Source organism: Nycticebus coucang, chromosome 15 (assembly GCF_027406575.1).
Source record: "Nycticebus coucang isolate mNycCou1 chromosome 15, mNycCou1.pri, whole genome shotgun sequence".
Lineage (NCBI taxonomy): Eukaryota > Metazoa > Chordata > Mammalia > Primates > Lorisidae > Nycticebus > Nycticebus coucang.
The window spans coordinates 37,734,931-37,757,722 of record NC_069794.1 but is presented as its reverse complement, the minus strand read 5'-3'; the positions used below and the strand labels follow the sequence as shown (position 1 = coordinate 37,757,722).

The 22,792-nt window shown below is 37.2% G+C and overlaps 1 protein-coding gene across 3 annotated transcripts in view; it reads left to right on the top strand.

Moving 5' to 3' along the window:
* The window catches only part of PIBF1 (progesterone immunomodulatory binding factor 1), a 272,823-nt gene that overhangs the window by 206,728 nt on the left and 43,303 nt on the right, over positions 1-22,792 (top strand). For 2 of the 3 annotated variants that reach the window (XM_053563838.1, XM_053563840.1), the window contains 2 exons: positions 9,161-9,291; positions 18,102-18,186. In XM_053563838.1, the coding sequence (XP_053419813.1) occupies positions 9,161-9,291; positions 18,102-18,186 (216 nt within the window). The remainder of the gene's footprint in view (positions 1-9,160; positions 9,292-18,101; positions 18,187-22,792) is intronic. The other variant, XM_053563839.1, reaches the window with a different exon arrangement.

Genomic DNA, 22,792 nt, shown 5'->3' with positions numbered 1-22,792 from the left:
GGTTAGTAGAACATAGCTTTATTTTTGTCCAGCTGCATATTTGAATGTTCATAAAGTAACTGAGAAAAATAAGATTCCAGTGGCACTGCAATAAATTTTAAAGAATGATTACCAACCCATAGAAAAAGCACACTAAAACCCAAACTGTAGACAGTATTCATAGTATTATTTTGTTTGTGGTTCTCCTTTCACTATAATGAACTGTCTCCCCAAAATATGAAGTCATCTTTTCTTTCACTATTCATTTCCTTTTCTTTGAGAGATTTCTTTCCTGGATTATAGTTAAAATAACTATAAGAAAATTTTCTATATAATTTAGATGAATATAATTTAAATACTTTTACAAAATAGTCATCTAACTGCAAGCAGACATTCTTTAACAGTTGGTCAGCCCCCACTCAGCTTCTCTGCCCTCCTTACCCACCTAAACCTCATAGCTGATCTTTTTAACAATGTCTCACTACTACCCTGATTCTTTCCACCTTCCATCATTCTTTCCACTACATTCATCCCCGCTGTCCTCTGCTCCTTCAGTTCCTGGGCTGCTAATTACTCAATGTTTTATTAAAATGAGTGGAAATCCAAAATATCGAAATACTAAAATATATTAGGGCATACTATTAAAAAAGCTTAAAGACATGGTTCATTTAAGAAAAAATGCACCCACACTCTCTGGCTCTCCTTTGGGCTGCAGTGTTTTCTTCTTATCTTTTACTGTCTCCCTTGCCTCTTCTCACTCTTTCTCGCTCTGCTGCTCTGCGGTGTGACAAGGCCGAATCCTCTCCCCACCCAGCTGGTGCCTCTCTTCTTTTGCCCGCGCTGTTCTATTTCTCTCCTCCGGCCGCCGCCACCACAGCTGCACAGCTGGTGTCGGTGCCGCGCTTTTCCCCCCACGTCGTTCCCGCAGCCTATGGCCTAGGCCGCCTTGGGTATTTCTGCTCAAGGTAACCACATCCCTCTTTAAAAATTCTGCCGAAAAAGAGAAGACACTTTACCCGACTCTTTGGGCCGTTATCTCACGGCGAACTTTCTGACCAAGTATACAACTACCCAGAGGGCCTAGGAGAAGTGGTGTATAGAGAGAAGTTTCACTTCAACGCTGAGCCACCTTGGGAACCTAGCTGATGATAGGGGGGTTCCATCTCCCAACCTGTCCATTCCACAGGCACAAGAACGTAAAGAGCAAGAGGAAGTGAAAGGAAAATTAGGGCAAGGAAACAGATAAAAGAAATCACCCATGAGGAAGAATCAGCAGAAAACTCCAGGCAACATGAAGAACCAGTCCAGAACAACCCCGCCAAGGGACCATGAGGTAGCTACTGCAGAGGATTCCACCTATACAGAAATGTTAGGAATGACAGAAAGGGAATTTAGAATACACATGTTGAAAACCATGAAAGAAATGATGGAAACAATGAAGGAAACTGCTAATAAAGTGGAAAATAACCAAAAGGAAATCCAAAAACAGAATCAAATAAGAGATGAACGATATGAAGAATATAAAAAGGATATAGCAAAGCTGAAGGAAATGAAACAGTCAATCAGGGAACTTAAAGATGCAATGGAAAGTATCAGCAACAGGTTAGACCATGCAGAAGAAAGAATTTCAGAGGTAGAAGACAAAGTTTTTGAGATAACTCAGATAGTAAAAGAGGCAGAAAAGAAGAGAGAGAAAGCAAAACGTTCACTGTCAGAATTATGGGACTTTATGAAGCGTTCCAACATACAAGTTATAGGAATTCCAGAAGGGGAAGAAGAATGCCCCAGAGGAATGGAAGCCATACTAGAGAATATTATAAAAGAAAATTTCCCAAATATCACCAAAGATTCTGACACACTGCTTTCAGAGGGCTATCGGACCCCAGGTCGCCTCAACTCTAACTGAGCTTCTCCAAGACACATTGTGATGAACCTGTCCGAAGTCAAGACAAAAGAAAAGATCCTGCAAGCTGCCAGGAGTAAGCGCCAGTTGACCTACAGGGGCAAATCCATCAGATTGACCGCAGACTTCTCTACTGAAACTTTCCAAGCAAGAAGACAATGGTCATCTACCTTTAATCTACTTAAACAGAACAATCTCCAGCCCAGAATTCTGTACCCTGCTAAGCTAAGCTTCAAAATTGATGGAGAAATCAAATCATTTACGGATATACAAACATTGAGGAAATTCGCCACAACAAGACCAGCTCTACAGTAAATACTTCAACCTGTTCTGCACACTGACCACCACAATGGATCAGCAGCAAAGTAAGAACTCAGAAATTAAAGGACAGAACCAAACCTCCACACTGATGCAAAAGATAAAACTAAGCAATGGACTCTCACAAAATAAGACGAATAGAATACTACTACACTTATCAATTATCTCAATAAATGTTAATGGCTTGAATTCCCCACTGAAGAGACATAGATTGGCTGACTGGATTAAAAAACACAAGCCATCCATTTGCTGTCTGCAAGAAACACACCTGGCTTCAAAAGACAAATTAAAGCTCCAGGCAAATGGAATCCAGAAGAAAAGAGGAGTTGCAATCTTATTTTCAGATACATGTGGATTTAAAGCAACTAAAGTCAAAAAAGACAAAGATGGTCACTTTATATTGGTCAAGGGAAAAATACAACAAGAAGACATTTCAATTCTAAATATCTATGCACCCAATTTAAATGCTCCCAGATTCTTGAAACAGACCTTACTCAGTCTGAGCAATATGATATCTGATAATACCATAATAACAGGGAACCTTAACACTCCTCTTACAGAGCTGGACAGATCCTCTAAACAGAAATTAAACAAGGATATAAGAGACTTAAATGAGACCCTAGAACAACTGTGCTTGATAGACGCATATAGAACACTCCATCCCAAAGATAAAGAATATACATTCTTCTCATCACCCCATGGAACATTCTCCAAAATTGATCATATCCTGGGACACAAAACAAATATCAACAGAATCAAAAGAATTGAAATTTTACCTTGTATCTTCTCAGACCATAAGGCACTAAAGGTGGAACGCAACTCTAACAAAAATGCTCGACCCCAGCCAAAGGCATGGAAACTAAACAATCTTCTGTTGAATAACAGATGGGTGCAAGAAGAAATAAAACAGGAAATCATTAACTTCCTTGAGCATAACAACAATGAAGACACAAGCTACCAAAACCTGTGGGATACTGCAAAAGCAGTTTTGAGAGGAAAATTCATCGCTTTAGATGCCTACATTCGAAAAACAGAAAGAGAGCACATCAACAATCTCACAAGAGATCTTATGGAATTGGAAAAAGAAGAACAATCTAAGCCTAAACTCAGTAGAAGAAAAGAAATCTCCAAAATCAAATCAGAGATCAATGAAATTGAAAACAAAAGAATCATTCAGAAAATTAATGAAACAAGGAGTTGGTTTTTTGAAAAAATAAATAAAATAGATAAACCATTGGCCAGACTAACGAGGAATAGAAAACTAAAATCTCTAGTAACCTCAATCAGAAATGATAAAGGGGAAATAACAACTGATCCCACAGAGATACAAGACATCATCTCTGAATACTACCAGAAACTCTATGCCCAGAAATTTGACAATGTGAAAGCAAGGGATCAATATTTGGAATCACACCCTCTCCCTAGACTCAGCCAGGAAGAAATAGAGCTCCTGAACAGACCAATTTCAAGCACTGAGATCAAAGAAACAATAAAAAATCTTCCAACCAAAAAATGCCCTGGTCCAGATGGCTTCACTCCAGAATTCTATCAAACCTTCAAGGAAGAGCTTATTCCTGTACTGCAGAAATTATTCAAAAAAATTGAGGAAGAAGGAATCTTCCCCAACACATTCTATGAAGCAAACATCACCCTGATACCAAAACCAGGAAAAGACCCAAACAAAAAGGAGAATTTCAGACCAATCTCACTCATGAACATAGACGCAAAAATTCTCAACAAAATTCTAGCCAATAGATTACAGCTTATCATCAAAAAAGTCATTCATCATGATCAAGTAGGCTTCATCCCAGGGATGCAAGGCTGGTTTAACATACGCAAGTCTATAAATGTTATCCACCATATTAACAGAGGCAAAAATAAAGATCACATGATCCTCTCAATAGATGCAGAAAAAGCATTTGATAAAATCCAGCATCCTTTTCTAATTAGAACACTGAAGAGTATAGGCATAGGTGGCACATTTCTAAAACTGATTGAAGCTATCTATGACAAACCCACAGCCAATATTTTACTGAATGGAGTAAAACTGAAAGCTTTTCCTCTTAGAACTGGAACCAGACAAGGTTGTCCTCTGTCACCTTTACTATTCAACATAGTGCTGGAAGTTCTAGCCAATACAATTAGGCAAGACAAGGAAATAAAGGGAATCCAAATGGGAGCAGAGGAGGTCATACTCTCCCTCTTTGCTGACGACATGATCTTATACTTAGAGAACCCCAAAGACTCAACCACAAGACTCCTAGAAGTCATCAAAAAATACAGTAATGTTTCAGGATATAAAATCAATGTCCACAAGTCAGTAGCCTTTGTGTACACCAATAACAGTCAAGATGAGAAGTTAATTAAGGACAGAACTCCCTTCACCATAGTCTCAAAGAAAATGAAATACCTAGGAATATACCTAACGAAGGAGGTGAAGGACCTCTATAAAGAAAACTATGAAATCCTCAGAAAGGAAATAGCAGAGGATATTAACAAATGGAAGAACATACCATGCTCATGGATGGGAAGAATCAACATTGTTAAAATGTCTATACTTCCCAAAGCAATCTACCTATTCAATGCCATTCCTATCAAAATACCAACATCGTACTTTCAAGATTTGGAAAAAATGACTCTGCGTTTTGTATGGAACCGGAAAAAAAACCGTATAGCTAAGGCAGTTCTCTGTAACAAAAATAAAGCTGGGGGCATCAGCATACCAGATTTTAGTCTGTACTACAAAGCCATAGTGCTCAAGACAGCATGGTACTGGCACAAAAACAGAGACATAGAAACTTGGAATCGAATTGAAAACCAAGAAATGAAACTAACATTTTACAACCACCTAATCTTTGATAAACCAAACAAGAACTTACCTTGGGGGAAAGACTCCCTATTCAATAAATGGTGTTGGGAGAACTGGATGTCTACATGTAAAAGACTGAAACTGGACCCACACCTTTCCCCACTCACAAAAATTGATTCAAGATGGATAAAGGACTTAAATTTAAGGCATGAAACAATAAAAATCCTCAAAGAAAGCATAGGAAAAACACTGGAAGATATTGGCCTGGGGAAAGACTTCATGAAGAAGACTGCCATGTCAATTGCAACAACAACAAAAATAAACAAATGGGACTTCATTAAACTGAAAAGCTTCTGTACAGCTAAGGAGACAATAACCAAAGCAAAGAGACAACCTACACAATGGGAAAGGATATTTGCATATTTTCAATCAGACAAAAGCTTGATAACTAGGATCTATAGAGAACTCAAATTAATCCACATGAAAAAAGCCAACAATCCCTTATATCAATGAGCAAGAGACATGAATAGAACTTTCTCTAAAGATGACAGACGAATGGCTAACAAACACATGAAAAAATGTTCATCATCTCTATATATTAGAGAAATGCAAATCAAAACAACCCTGAGAGATCATCTAACCCCAGTGAGAATGGCCCACATCACAAAATCTCAAAACTGCAGATGCTGGCGTGGATGTGGAGAGAAGGGAACACTTTTACACTGCTGGTGGGACTGCAAACTAGTACAACCTTTCTGGAAGGAAGTATGGAGAAACCTCAAAGCACTCAAGCTAGACCTCCCATTTGATCCTGCAATCCCATTACTGGGCATCTACCCAGAAGGAAAGAAATCCTTTTATCATAAGGACACTTGTACTAGACTGTTTATTGCAGCTCAATTTACAATCGCCAAAATGTGGAAACAGCCTAAATGCCCACCAACCCAGGAATGGATTAACAAGCTGTGGTATATGTATACCATGGAATACTATTCAGCCATTAAAAGAAATGGAGACTTTACATCCTTCGTATTAACCTGGATGGACATGGAAGACATTATTCTTAGTAAAGCATCACAAGAATGGAGAAGCATGAATCCTATGTACTCAATTTTGATATGAGGACAATTAATGACAATTATGGTTATGGGGGGGGAACAGAAAGAGGGAAGGAGGGAGGTGGGTGGGGCCTTGGTGTGTGTCACACTTTCTGGGGGCAAGACATGATTGCAAGAGGGACTGTACCTAACAATTGCAATCAGTGTAACTTGGCTTATTGTACCCTCAATGAATCCCCAACAATAGAAAAAAAAAAAAAAAAAGAAAAAATGCAAATCATTTCTTTTCCCCAGAAAACAGCAAATCCGTAGCCTCAGTTGACTTTAGCAGTCATGAAAGAAGGAGGAGAAAAATTTTTTAAACATTTATAAGAGGCTAGAAATTGTATTGTCAGGGAGCATATTAAGGTCATAGTGTAGTTAGGAATTTTATAATTTTGCGCCGTGTAATAAAATAACCTTTTCTCTACCCCCAATCCTGATAATAGATATCTACCAGTTTTGTTGTAATTACCTAAGTGTAGAATACCTTTCTCAAGAACTCATTATGTACCAAAATAAGGGCCTGCAGACATTAAGAATGTTGCATTTAATCCTCTAGAGATAATCATTTTGTATTTACTTAGAAAAAGAAAAAGAGCAAAAATAACTTTAAAACCTAGTGTTGAGGTGAGAAGAGAGGCTCATGCCTATAATCCTAGCACCTGGGAGGCTGAGGCAGGAGGATTGAGAGGCTCTGTCTGGAAAAAAACAAAACAAAAAAAAAAAACCTCCAACAACTGGGGTTGAATTGTATGTAACTTGATAAAATTCTTTAGGAAAAAACTTCAGTCTTACTTGTCAAAAGCATTAAATAGTTATACAGGCCAGGTGTGGTGACCTGTAATCCTTGGGATGCTGAGGCAGGAGGAGCTCATAGGGCCAAGATTATAGTGAACTAAGGTCATGCTACTCTACTCCAGGCCAGGGGACAGAGTAAGACCCTGTCTTTAAAAAAAAAAAAAATAACAATAATGATAATAATTGTTCATTGCTTATGTACATAGTACATAAGCAATGAACAATCTTGAAAGAGAACTTCACAATTCCATTCCCAAAAGCATCAAAAACAGCAAAATACTTTGGAATAAATTTCACCAAGCAGGCAAAAGACAGCCTACATGCATGGATTGGAAGACTTAATATTGTTAGGATGACAATACTACCCAGACCAATCTCCAAATTAAGTGTAATTCCTGTCAAAATTCCAATTTCATTTTTTATAGAAATAGAAAAACCCACCCTAAAATTCATATGGAATTTCAAGGGATCTCAAAAAGGCCAAAATAAGCTTGAAAAGGAAAAACAAAGTTGGAGGGACTCATACTTCCAGATTTCAAAATGTACTACAAAGCTACAGTAACTAAAACGGTGTGCTACTGCAGTTAAGGATGGGCATGTAAATCAATGGAATAGAAAAAAGAACCCAAAAACAATAACTCCTGTATATGGTCAGTGGTCTTCAACAATGAGGAAAGGACAGTCTTTTCAACAAACAGAGCTGGTAAATCTGGGTATCTACATGTAAGAGAATAAAGTTAGCCGCTGACCTTACACCATATATGCAAACTAACTTAAAATGAATCAAAGACCCAAGTTTAAGAACTAAGGAGTATAAAACTTCATAGAAGAAAACATGAGACAAAATCTTTATGACCTTCACTTTGACAATGATTTCTCCAAAAGAACAGGCACAAAAATACAAAAGGTAAATCAGATAAATATATATATTCATAAATATATAAACTGTGTATCAAAAGACATTGTCAAGAATGAAAAATAAGCTCCGTGCCCATAGCTCAGTGAGTAGAGTGCCACATACACTGAAGCTGGTGGGTTCAAGCCTGACCCAGTCCTGCTAAACAACGATGACAACTGCAACCAGAAATAGCTGGCTGTTGTGGCGGGCGCCCATAGTCCCAGCTACTTGGGAGGCTGAGGCAAGAGAATTGCTTAAGCCCAGGAGTGTGAGATTACTGTGAGTTGTGACACCACAGCACTCTACTGAGGGCAACAGAAAACCCACAAAATGGAACAAATTATTTGTAAATTATATATTTAACAAGGGTTTACTATCTAGAATATATTTAAAACCTCCAACAATAGCAGCAGCTCCTGTAGCTCAGTGGTAGGGTGCCATTCACATACACCAAGGCTGGAGGGTTCAAACCCAGCCTGGGCCTGCTAAAACAACAATGACAACTGCAACAAAAAAATAGCCAGGTGTTGTGGCAGGCGCCTGTAGTCCCAGCTACTTGGGAGGCTGAAGCAAGAGAATCGCTTAAGCCCAAGAGTTTGAGGTTGCGGTGAGATGTGACGCCACAGCACTCTATCAGGGACAACATAGTGAGACTCTTATCTCAAACAAAAAAAAATCAGATCATAACTGTGTACATTAATGCATTTACAGGGTACAGTGTACTGATTTGATATACAATGTGGAATATTTACATCTAACTGATTAACATAACTATCACCTCACAAAGGTAGATCGACTGGAGGTCCTGAGGATTGAACCAGGGCCTCGTGCCTGCTAAGCATACTCTCTACCACTGAGCTATACGCCCTACATTTTAACCACATTTGGGGGAAATTTAATTATATGTAATGATTCAGACACATAAGTTAATATATTTTTAAAACAAAGAAGGGAACATGAAGAGATGAAAAATTACTAAAATTAAGTGATTAGTTTGAGTAGAAATAAAGCTCAAATAAAACATTGTAATTTTTAGCTAATTATTTGGTTAAAAGAAGATATATTTTATGACTCATAGCTTCTCAGACCAACAAATACTAAGAAAGTTTAGGTTTACTCACTTCCAAAATTGGTAACTATTAATATTTTATTTGAAATTTTTTTCTTATTTATAGTATTTATTATTATTAAAGTAACAGTCAATCTTTTTTTAAACTTCAGATTTACACAGGAAAAGCTTTCAGTATAATTTGTGTAAAAGGAATTTGTATACTTTATTTTTGCTTGAGTATTTTGTATGGTTTTAATTTGTTATCAGATTTTTCTAGACTTCAATGAAACCTGTGTTTCTTCAGCTTGACAGGGCCAATTCACTGTTAAACCAGACTCAGCAACCTTACAGATATCTCATTGAATCAGTGCGTCAGAGAGATTCTAAGATTGATTCATTGAAGGAGTGTATTGCACAACTTGAAAAAGATGTCAGGTAAGCCATCTACAGCTCTTTTCGTTGAATAGTAAAGATGTTGTAAACATAATGCTGCTTAGATGAGTTATGATTGTAAATTGTGAAGAAAAATTTAAATAATGAAGGTTATCTTAAATGTGATGAGTGTTAAACTTCTCTTAGGAAAACTAAGGTCATGTTAGATCAGGTGTGATGAGAAGTTGCTGTATGGAAATAACAGTGCTACACTTACTAATGCAGTACTCCATCTACTCTCGGGGACGCCATCTTGTCCCATTCCCCTAGAATTCCTTAGTGGGGTATATAGCTTGAACAAAGGGAGAGGTAGAATATAACCAGGTACCATTTGTGGGGTTAAAATGACTTTTTTAAACAGTAAAATGTACATATTTACTTCGATTTATGTTGACTTTGCCAAGGAATTGTAGGTTTTTCTTCTCCTGACCCTTTACATGAAGTTACTCATAAATTACCTCAGTGTAAATAAATAAATTCTTTTTACCTCCTTAGTTTGAAATTATTTTTAATTGAGACCTTATCCAATAGACTTGCTCCATTTGTAGTTATTCACATTCTTTATCTGCTCATCTATCTGTATGATCATTTTAGTTTTTTAACTAAAATAAAAGAATGATATACGTAAAGGAAAAGGTTTTAACTCATAGATATATGGTTAATTAGGTGGCTTAGTTATCAGATTTTAAGATTGCTAGAATAACTTAAATTTTTTATAGATTAATTATCAAGCTATCATAATTATGGAAACAGAATTAGGCAGAAATAGAAATAGTTAAACCAAGAAATTAGAAAATAAGGAGAAAATATTATTAAATCTACCTTTCCTAAGACATGGAAACAAAAATATAAAATTTGGTAATTAACTCCAAAGTATGAGTGTTCTTTGTGATAATCAAATAATTATCTTCTCTCATTTCCACCCATAAAAATATTCTTGGTCTTAATTTTGTAATGATTTATTTAAATAATTTAAAATCACATTTATAGTTTGAATATCAAAATAAATAATTACAATTTATTCGTATATCATTTTAAAGTTAAGAATTATATGTATATAATTTGAGTATCTACATAATCAACATTAATAAATTAATAGTTCTTAGGGGCAAGAGAAATTATGTCTTTCATCATTCACTATATGCCTAGTTATCTTAGGGAAATCAAGGCAGCAACCCCAAATAGACCTTTTTCTTCCCATAATATACATTTCTCTTATATTTGTAATTTTTTATAATAGTCTTGTTTTGCCTTTTTAATCTTAGGGATGGGATTATGTAAAAAGCCTAAGGAAAAAAATTGGTTGTTTAACTATTAACTCTAAATAAATTTGTATATTTACCTTGCTAAGAATGAAGGTAGCTGAAAATGTTTAATATAGAGAAAAGGAATAGCTGTAGGACATAGTTATAAAGATGAACAAATTTAGCCCTGGAGAAATTAAGTAACTTGTCCTCTAAGAACATACAGCATTGTGACAGAGGCAAAGTTGAACCTGTCTGCTTTCTAATTCTATACTCTTAACTATTATGTTATACTGCCTCCCTATGTTCTATTCTGAACGAGGGATAATTTTTCATTAATTAATATATGTAAGCAATAGAAGCAAAAAAAATAGTATATCAGAGGTGTTAAAATTAAGACTCTTATGAGTTGATAATTGTTGAAGCTGGATGACAAAGATACATGGGAGGTTCTATTTTCTCTCTTTTGAAATAGTCTATAATAAAGTTATTTTTATAAAAACAGATTTTTTAAGCAAGTTTTCAGATCTAACTCAGTACTTAGTTTTGAATTGGGGAAAATACATTTAAACTCTCTAAATCCAATAAATAAATAAATGAAATTAACTCTCTAAAGATTTATTTTTTTTAATTGTTGGGGATTCATTGAGGTTACAAAGAACCAGGCTACATTGACTGCATTTGTTAGGTAAAGTTCCTCTTATAATTGTGTCTAGCCCCCCCAATTTTTGGGTTTTTTTTTTTTTTTTTTTTTTTGAGGCAGTCTCACTATGTCGCCCTCGGTAGAGTGCTATGGCATCATAGCTCATAGGAACCTCAAACTCTTGGGCTGAAGCGATTCTCTTGCCTCAGCTTCCCAAGTAGCCAGGACTGTAGGCACCCACCACAACGCCTGACTCTAAGTTTTTTTTTTTTTTAAACAGGGTTTTTTTTTTTTTTTTTGAGACAGAGCCTCAACCTGTCGCTTTAGGCAGAGTGCTGTGGCATCACAGCTCACAGCAACCTCCAACTCCTGGGCTCAAGCAATTCTCCTGCCTCCACCTCCCAAGTAGCTGGGACTACAGGCGCTCGCTACAACGCTGGCTATTTTTTGGTTGCAGCGTCATTGTTGTTTGGTGGTCCCAGGCTGGATTCGGACCCACCAGCTCAGGTGTATGTGGCTGGCGCCTTAGCCACTTGAGCCACAGGCGCCAAGCCTAAACAGGGTTTTTTAAGGAAGTTTTCAGATCCAGCACAGTACTTAGTTTTGAATTGGGGAAAAGACATTTAAACTCTCGAAATCAAGTAAATAAATAAGTAAAATAAACTCTCTAAATCTTTCTTTGTCATCTGATAGAACTATAATGATAAAAATATTCCATGTCTGTGCTGCCCAGGATGGTAGCTGCTTGCTAGCCACATGTGACTATTCAGCATTTAGAATGTATTTGTGTTACTGAGAAATTAAATTTTTTATTTTATTTAATTTTAACTTTAATTTCCACTGTGACTAATGGTTATCATATTGAACAATGCAGCCAGTTTCCTCAAATGTGAAATCAGAATGGTACTAACAGCACCCATATGATAGGGAAAATGATATAATCTTCATAATGCACATAGCATACTACCTAAACATTGTAAATGTTCAATAAATGTTTGCTATTATTAGTACTTATCTTACATTAAACAAATTTTGTATTGAAAATTACCTTAAAAATGATAAAGAACATTTCTCAAAATACATTGAATTTGGTCAAAAACTAAGACCCCTTGAACAACAGCAATAGTAATCATAAAAGCTATGCTAGTTATGAAATTAGCAAATAATTTTTTTTTGCAGTTCAGCCGGGGCCGGGTTTGAACCCGCCACCCTTGGTATATGGGGCTGGTGCCTTACTGACTGAGCCACAGGCACCACCCCTTTTAATTAAACTATTTTTTTTATTAGCAAATAATTTTTTACTAAACGTGAGTGCTTTAACACTATCTTATGTTTCATAAGTTTATTATATGATGTTTTGGTAGATTCTGAACTTATTTAACAGAATATGAAATGTTGCTCTGAATTGAAGCAGCTATCTCCTAATGTGAAAAATGAAGGTGCTTTCAATACTTTATTTATAGGTATTTGAGATGCTGCTCCAAGTATACATGAATGAAATGATTCAATGAGAGGATATCATAAAAAATATATATATATATCAAATCCTGGGACACAGTAGCACTCACCTATAATCCTGACTACTCCGGAGGCTAAGGCAGGAGGATTGTTTTGAGCCCAGGAGTTCAACACCAGCCTGACTAAATTAGCAAGTCTTTATCCTTCTAAAAGGACAGTGGTTCTCAATCATCCTAATGCAGTGGCCATTTAATACAGTTCCTATGGGTCATGACCCACAGGTTGAGAACTGCTGCTTTAAAACATTAAAAAGATTAAAAATTCTTGGGCGGCGCCTGTGGCTCAAGGAGTAGGGCGCCGGTCCCATATGCCAGAGGTGGCGGGTTCAAACCCAGCCCCGGCCAAAAAACACACAAAAAAAAAAAGATTAAAAATTCTTTTAAAAAATCATCTCAACCAACAAATGACACAGAGTAGGATAAATCATAGTCTCCTGAACCCACAATTCTGCATATCCACATTCTGTCGCTCCTACTCTGAGCAATGGCATTTCAAATCATGTAGTGGAATTATTCTGGGCTTTAAATGCATATCAAACTGGTAAATATGCCTGTACAACATAGATATTAATGTGAACTTCAAGGAATAGTTGTGAAAATTAAATTAGGAACATACATAAAGCTTTTGAGGTATAGGAATAATTCAGTAAATGTTACTTCCCCTCCCCTTATCTTTTAGTCATTTGAAATTTAAACATTAAATGGCTTCTCAAAATAGATTAAGTTACATACATGTTCCTTAGGAAACACAGAGGAAAATAAATACGGAAATTCCTGTTCCTCTTTGCTGCCACGTGTTGATTTTAATTGTAAATTATTTTTACACTGATTGGTTATTTTAAAATGTTTCTCTAGGCCAGGTACAGTGGCTCATATCTGTAATCCTAGCACTCTGGGAGGCTGAGGCAGGAGGAAAACTTGAGCTCAGGAGTTCGAGACCAGCCTGAGCAAGAGCAAGACTCTATCTCTACAAAAGTAGCCCAGGTGTTATGGCAGGCATCTGTAGTCCCAGCTACTCTGGAAACTGAGGGAGGAGGATCTCTTGATCCCAGGAGTTTGAGGTTTGAGGTTACTATAAGCCAGGCAGACTCCATAGCGCTCTGGCCTGGTGCAGCAGAGTGAGACTGTATCTCAAAAACTAAAAATAAGTATTTCTCTAGCTAATACAATAAAAGCTTTTTAAAGAACTGAATAATTTTATTCTTACAAAATTAAACAATACCACTATACCACACTCACCCCTCGCAAATTTAGCTATTTATATAATATATTCAATTTCTAGAAAGGTTAGAGTAAATATACACTAAATTGAAATTGTTATAGACATGTTAAAAGCTAACATTTGAGATGTCACTATTAACTGCTTTGAATTTTCCTTTAAATTTCCCTATCATTAAAGTAAAATTCCATTCTAAAAGGAGTGCTTTTAACTCCCTTCCACCAAGCCACAAGAGACAGTCTAGATAATATAGTTTGATCTCTACTTCAGACCTGAAGGAAGCCTGGAAAAAGAATGATTAGCATAAATTTTCTATCCCTGTTTTAAGTTCTCAGTTTATTCTTAACTAGAAAAAAAGAAAGGACATTATGAACTTCTTTTACAGGCTGAGCCTTAACATATTGATCCAGGAAGTTAGGAAACAATGTATCAGGAATATTTTTTCAGATAGCAGGTGAAAGAGAACCATAAACATGAATTTCTAAGTAATAATTAACAGTGAGTTGGACAATTACGGGTGTAATATACCATTCAAGATAGATGTACTTATAAGGAGATTTGTAGTTGCTTTATGAGTCACAAGTAGAAGCTTTGTATTTTTAAAGGTAAATTTCCACAGTTATGAAACACATCTTAGAAAGATCAAACTTTATTGAGTACATACAGAAAGAACAGTGAAGATAATGATCATCATATTTAGTTTTAGAGACCTACTTGTTGAGGGTGGTCTCCCTGTAGTTCAGGAATATTATGAAGAAGACTAGGACTTTGAAAATAAACACTCAGATAGTCTAACCACAGAAATATTGCCTGGGGAGTCCATATTGTTTGTGATATATTGATGTCTTACAAAGACAACAGAGTTATCTACAAAGCAAACAGAACTGTCTCTGTAAACCAATTTATCCACCCACCTTTTATTCCATGTTATATATACGATTGTTTTTGCTATTTAATTACAGAATATTTACTTTATTCTTGAAAAGTTAAACACTACATAAAAAGCAATTCTAAAGAATTATCCAGTCAAAATCCTTTAATTACCACAACATTCCATTCCCATTACACCACATTTTATTTAATGGGCCTGTTCGTATTTGAGACAGAGAGGTGTATGTGCTCATGTGTATGGATATGTACGTTTATATATAATGTATGTTTATATACGGTGTGTAGGTGTACATTTCTACGAATTTAGACATATACATGTTTCTTGAAAATTCCCAGTCCTGTTTACTAGATGTTCAATTTTTAAAATATTTTATCTTGAAAATGATTCCAGCTAAAGATAGATTTGAATTCTAGAGTTACAGAAACACCTGATCCTTCCCATGCTTTGGAGACACTCGGTTTCCTTTATACTATTTTGTTCTCTTCAGCTCCTCAGCTAAGTAGGATCTCTGGCGCCTACTCCAAAAGTCAGTTTGTTTTTCTGCTAAACTGCTTACCTTTATTGGCATTTAATTACTGTTTTCCTGTGGTAGCTGTTTTTCATCTAAATTAGTAATACTGTATAGCATTTATATAGAGTTTTATGTGTTCAGTGCTTTATGTAATCATTCATTAGATAATTCACATATCCCTTTGACACACATGAGTATTATTTTCCACTTTTACAGACAGGAAAACTAAGTTCAGTGTGGTGGTGAGTGTTGTGCTTTATCCCTCAGTTGAGTCAGTGGCACAGCTGGAAACACAAGTCAGAACTGCATCTAGTCTGTCTTCTCTGGGAACAGGCTGTGATGCTTCCTGGGAAATTTCTCACTCCCCAGGAGGAGAAGGTGGACTCTCCCTCTCAAATCCTTGGAATTAGCAGTTCCTCCGGAATGCCTGCTACTACCATTCCTTGAATTATAAAAAAGCTTCTAATTAATATTTTTTAAATGATGGCTTTCCCTTTTCTTTAAGTATAACTTAAAACTATCTTATACTACATATATTCAGCAAAGCAACTCTCATTAGTTTTACCCTCACAAATTTTGTCTCAGTATTTGAGGAATTATGTTGCCTCAGCTCAGCTTCAACTCATCGCTTTTAATCCTCGTTACAGTGCTAGTTGAGTAGATTCATCTAATGGCATTAGAAGAATACTTCATTTCATTGTTCTAATTAATTTCTATTTGTTGAATAATAAAACTATAAACAGTATAAGATAAGCCCTAAACAACAGTTAGGATCATAAGATAGCTTCTCACCCTCTCCTATCAGCAAGTAGATTATACAGGTATTAAAGGGAAATTCACAGTGCTAAATTAGAAATTGAAAATTGAACTAAACATTCTTTTTCTAAGTTTGTCACAGACTAAATATCTGATACATTTCTGTACCTCAGTTATATACCTGGTATTTTTTTTTTTTTTTTTTGAGACAGAGTGTCACTATGTTGCCCTTGGTAGAGTGCTGTGGCGTCACAGCTCACAGCAACCTCAAACTCTTGGGCTTAAGCGATTCTCTTGCCTCAGCCTCCCAAGTAGCTGGAACTACAGGCACCTGCCACAACGCCCGGCTATTTTTTGTTGCAGTTGTCATTGTTGTTTAGCTGGCCCTGGCCAGGTTCAAACCCGCCAGCCTCAGTCTTATGTGGCTGGTGCCATAACCACTGTTCTACAGGTGCCGAGCATATACCTGGTAATTTAATATGTAGTAAATTATAAATACTTTCAGTTTTATGGATAAATGTTTTAATTTGAGTTCCAGTATCTTGTATTATAATCTTTTACCCATATATGCTTCCTTTTACCTTTTATATAGGTTGTACTTCATCTCTTAACATTTCAGAAGTTAATAATCTTCTATAAAATACTAATTTGTGCCCATACTAGGCAGGAAAATATTCTCAGGCAGCATCTCAGCTGCATCATCAAATGATTATTAAAAGAAAAGTAGTGGCAGCACCTGTGGCTCAGTGGGTAGGGCGCTGGCCCCATACACCAAAGGTGGTAGGTTCAAACCGAGTCCTGGCCAAACTGCAACAAAAAATAGCCAGACATTGTGGAGGGCGCCTATAGTCTCAGCTACTGGGGAGGCTGAAGCAGAAGAATCACCTATGCCCAGGAATTGGAGGTTGCTGTGAGCTGTGACGCCACAGTACTCTACTGAGGGTGATAAAGTAAGACTCTGTCTCTAAAAAAAAAAAAAAAAGAAAGAATAGAAAAGTAGACCGTGCACGATGGCTTATGCTGATGCCAATAATTGCAGCACTTTGGGAGGTCAACACAGGAGGATTGACCAGGAGTTCAAGACCAGCTTGAACAACATAATGAGACCCCCATCTCTACAAAAAATAAGAAAAATTATCTGGATGTGCTGGCACACACCTGTAGTCCCAGCTATTTGGCAAGCTAAGGAAAAAGGATTGCTTGAACCCAGGAATTCAAGGCTGCAGGGATCTTGCTGTTCCAGTCCAGCCTGAGTGACAAAGCAAGAGCCTGTCTCTAAAAAAATTTAAAAAGAAAGGAAAAAAAAAATATCCAGGTATAGGGTGGCACCTGTGGCTCAAGGAGTAGGGCGCCAGTCCCATATGCCGGAGGTGGCGGGTTCAAACCCAGCCCCGGCCAAAAAAAAATATATATATATCCAGGTATAGTAGCATGCAATTGTAGTCCCAGCTACTCCCAAGAGTAAGGCAGGAGGATCACTCCAACCCAGTTCAAGGCTGTAGTGCACAATTATCATGCCTATAAAGAGCCACTGCACTCCAGCCTGGGCAACATTGCAAGACCCCCATCTCTTAAAAATAAAAGAAAAAGAATGCTAGCACTCTGGGAGGCTGCGGTGGGTGGATTTGCTTGATCTCAGGAGTTCACAACCAGCCTGAGCAAGAGCAAGACTCTGTCTCTAAAAGTTAGCCAAGTATTGTGGGAAGCACCCATAGTCCCAGCTACTTGGGAGGCTGAGGCAAGAGGATCGCTTGAGCCCAAGAGTTTGAGGTTACTCTGAGCTATGACGTCACAGCACTCTACCAAGGACAACAAAGTAAAACTCTGCCTCAAAAAAATAGAATAAAAAAGTCAAAAAGAAAAGATAAAGTCTCCTGGCAGAATAGCTGGATCTGGTTATCTTTATGGACTGTAAATGTAGTTTGTCTTTAATTCAAACCATTAAGTTTATGTTTATACTTTTCCTATTTATTATTTATTATTTATTAACTAAATTTACACTAACATGATGACTTTAAAACTTTTTTTCAGCAATTTAAATAAAGAAAAGTCAGCTTTACTACAGATGAAGAATCAAATGGCACTAGATTTAGAACAACTTTTAAATCATCGTGAGGTACTTTTTCCATTTTGTCATAATTTTTACTATTTTTGGCTCTTTATTCCTTTTTTCTTCTTACACATTTTGGGGGTACAAGTGCACTTTTGTTATATGAATACATTGCATAGATACAAAGTCTGGGCTTTTCATGTAACCATCACCTGCATAGTGTGCATTGTACCTATCAAGTAATTTTTTCACCCGTCACCCCCTTAAGCTCCCCCTCCCTACTTTTCTAGTCTCCAGTGTCTAATATTTCACTCTCTCTGTCCAGGTACGCACATTATTTAGCCCCACTTATAAAGGAGACCATGCAGTACTTGACTTTCTGTTTCTGAGTGATTTCCCTTAAGATAATAGCCATTTTCGGCTTTTTTCAAAATCCGTATCAGGGGCCAGGTGCAGTGGTTCATGCCTGTAATCCTAGAACGCTGGGATACCAAGGCACGTGGATTACCTGAGCTCACAAGTTGAGGGCCAGCCTGAGCTAGAGCAAGACCCCGGGCATCTCTAAAAATAGTTGGCATTGTGGCAGGTGCCTGTATTCCCAGCTACTCAGGAGGCTGAGGCAAGAGAATCACTTGAGCCCAAGAATTTGAGGTTGCTGTGAGCTATGATGTTACAGCACTCTACCAAGGAGGACAGAGTGAGAGTCTGTCTCAAAAAGAAAAACAAAATCTATATTAGGTTAAAATTATTGAATCCTAGTTGTCCGTGTTCATTATTATTATTGACTTCTCACACATACATCTCCCTGGGATCTGAAACTTTTTATTCAACTCGTGATATACTTCTTAGAGGTTAATTCTTATTCCTAGAATGCCCTTGCTTGTGGATTAGCCCCTGCTTACTGCTTTGTTCATACCTCTGTCACTGGCTTTGTACCTAATAATTACCTGTTTTATCTCAGTACACCACGAGACAGTAAATTTCTTTAGTGTACCTGTCTTATTTGTCATTGTATTGCCCAGTGTCTAGCATATAATATTTGTGTTGAGCTTTAAAATTCAAAAAGTTCTTTTATTTTTTTATTTGTTCCTCACCAAAATTATTTTAAAGTAAATATCATCTCTATTTTATAGAAGGATAAATGAGTCTTAAGTGCCTTGTCCATGAACAGTTAGTATCTAAGTGATAAGCCCAGTTTTATTTTGGCTTATTGAAGTATAATGTACAAACAGTAAATTTCACCCTTTTCAGCATATATTTCAGTGATTTTAGACAAATGTAGACAGTTGTGTAAGCACCACCACAACCAATACATAGAATGTTTCCATCACCCCAGAAAATTCCCTCACACTCCCTTTGTAGTTGATCCATTACCTACAGCCCTAACAATCACTGATCTGTTTTCTGTACTTAACATTTTACCTTTTACAGAAAGCTATGTGACGGAAATTAGCATAATGTGGCCTCTTGAGTCTGGTTTTTCTCACTTAATGATAATGCATTGGACATTCATCCATATTGTTGCAAATATTAGTCATTCCCTTTTATTGCTAAGTAACAATCCATTATATAGATATATAATAATAAATTGAATTGAGATCTCAGACATGTCCTCCCTCTCCATTCTAAATTCTCCCAAATTTTGTCCCTATATTGAGTAAAACCTCTGTAAAGCAGAATGAGAGGAAAAGGGTAAAATACATTTTTTCATAAAATTCTTTTTTATTCAAACACAATTTAATATCATGCCCTCTGCTTTTATAGAAGATAAAAACAAAGACTAGTGTAATATCCCTTTGTTTTGTAAAACTCTTTAAGGCAGTCTACTAAGTACTTCACATATATTAATATTACATAACTTGATCTTTATGACCATCCACTGGGAAATATCATTGTCTCATTATTACAGATGAAACTGACGCTGATAAGAGTTAAGCAACCCAACCATGATTACATTCTGTCAAGACAAAAGGAAAATCCATTTTTCTCCAGAAAAAATAAAAAAGCTAATATTTTTCCTTCTTTATCCCGTTTAAACAACAACAAAAAAACTCTTATGATGAATGATTGCTTACATTAGTTACAGGAAAATTGTTGCCTCTATAGATGAAGTTATTTTTTTTTTGTCAGAAAATGAGAACTTTGGGTTTTTTTTTTGTTTGTTTGTTTTTACAGTTTTTGGCCGGGGCTGGGTTTGAACCCGCCACTCCGGCATATAGGGCCGGTGCCTTATCCCTTTGAGCCACAGGCGCAGCCCAGAGAATGAGAACTTTGTAATTTAACGTATTTCCTTTTTGTCTTAGTTACCAAAAAACTCAGAGCTGAATGTCTTATCCGAGGGCTATAATCTTTTTTTTCCCCTCTCTTTCTATTTTGATACCTCAGAATAAATTTCTCTATTTCCTACAAGTGGGTTATACTCTATCTCACTCTTGAATCTTCACTTTTAGTAGGAGTCAGCCCTCCTAGGTGTAAATAAAATATAAAACTATTTAAGTTTTAAAAAGAGGTAAAAGGGGCTCAGCACCTGTGGCTCAAGCTGCTAAGGCGCCAGCCATATACACCTGAGCTGGTGGGTTCAAATCCAGTCCAGGCCCGCCAAACAACAACAATGATGACAGCTGCAACCAAAAAATATCCGGGCCTTGTGGCAGGTGCCTGTAGTCTCAGCTACTTGGGAGGCAGAGGCAGGAGAATTGCTTGAGCCCAGGAGTTGGAGGTTGCTGTGAGCTGTGATGCCACTGCACTCTACCCAGGGCAACAGTTTGAGGCTCTGTCTCAAAAAAAAAAAAAAAAATAGCCGGGCTTGTGGCAGGCACCTGTAGTCCCAGCTATTTGGGAGGCTGAGGCAAGAGAATCACTTAAGCCAGCGGTTCTCAAACTGTGGGTTGCAACCCCTTTGTAACAATGAAAATACAGCATGGCATTAGGAAGGTTGAGAACCACTGAAGCCCAGGAGTTTGAGGTTGCTGTGAGCTGTGATGCCATTTCACTGTACCCAGGGCAACAGCTTGTGACTATCTCAAAAAAAAAAAAAAAAAGGTAAAAGGAAAAGATCAACTAATATGATCTCACTCTTAGATAACAGTAGCAAGGCTTCAAATAAAATACTCAGTTTGAAAGTATAAGAAATCTGATTTCTTTTTTTTTTTTTTTAATAGCGACAGAGTCTCACTTTACTGCCCTCGGTAGAGTGCCGTGGCGTCACACGGCTCACAGCAACCTCCAGCTCTTGGGCTTATGTGATTCTCTTGCCTCAGCCTCCCGAGCAGCTGGGACCACAGGCGCCCACCACAACGCCCAGCTATTTTTTTTGTTGCAGTTCGGCCAGGGCTGGGTTTGAACCCATCACCCTCAGTATATGGGGCCAGTGCCCTACTCACTGAGCCACAGGTGCCGCCCGAAATCTGATTTCTTGTAGTGGTTTCTTGAGCTTATCTCTCATGAGTCTTCATTAATTTCCTTGACTTTTCATCCATTATTATACATTTGTCTTTGCTTTAATGAAATGTGATTTACTGATCACCTTTGGAAATTCTAATTCAGCTTTTCTTTGTACTTATTTGGTCCATGTGTCTTTATAAGTTTTTGAGAATAGGAAAATTATCTTTAATTAGCCAAATATCTAGCAAAAGACTGAGCTCAATTTTGATTTTTTTTTTTTTTTGAGACAGATTCAATTCACTTTGTCGCCCTAGGTAGAGTGCCATGACATCATAGCTCACAGTAACCTCAAACTCTTGGGCTCAAGCGATCCTCTTGCCTCAGCCTCCCAAGTAGCTGGGACTACTAGGTGCCTGCCACAATGCCTGGCTAATTTTAGAGGCAGGAGAATCACTTAAGTCCAGGAGTTGGAGGTTGCTGTGAGCTGTGATGCCACAGCACTCTACTCTGGCGACAGCTTGAGGCTCTGTCTCAGACAAAGAAGAAAGAAGAAGAAGAAAAGAAAAGTTGTCACAGAAAAAATAAGCAACCTTCAAGATATTTAAGTAAGAAAATATAGGATGATCTGGGCGGCGCCTGTGGCTCAGTGAGCAGGGCGCTGGCCCCATATACTGAGGGTGGCAGGTTCAAGCCTAGCCCTGGCCAAACTGCAACAAAAAAATAGCTGGGCGTTGTGGTGGGTGCCTGTAGTCCCAGCTACTCAGGAGGCTGAGGCAGGAGAATTGCCTAAGCCCCGGAGTTGGAGGTTGCTGTGAGCTGTGTGACGCCACGGCACTCTACTGAGGGCAATAAAGTGAAACTCTGTCTCTACAAAAAAAAAAAAAAAGAAAATATAGGATGATCAAGGAGGGGGCATGAGATCAAGAGCTTTTACCTCCCAAAATTGGGCATTGTCTAGTTTAAATGGTGATAGAAGAAGTCAAATAGACATTAAAAGGAGAAAAGAGATGAGCAAAAGTGTTAGGAAAGGAGAAAAGAGCTCCTTAGCAAAGTGACGATGAGACTTAGTTTTAGACCAGAGTGTTTACCTTTTCCATTTTGAAGAGTAGAAAGATTGAAATAGCTATGTAATAAATGAGTGAGTGCATAAAAGAATTGGCTAGTTGAAATATTAAATATTTACAGTAGGACCATTTTGTGTAATTTTTCTTTAGCAACGCTCAGCATCCTAGGGATAAACATAGAGAAGATGGACAACTGGATTGATCCAGAATTATATCCTGCCTTC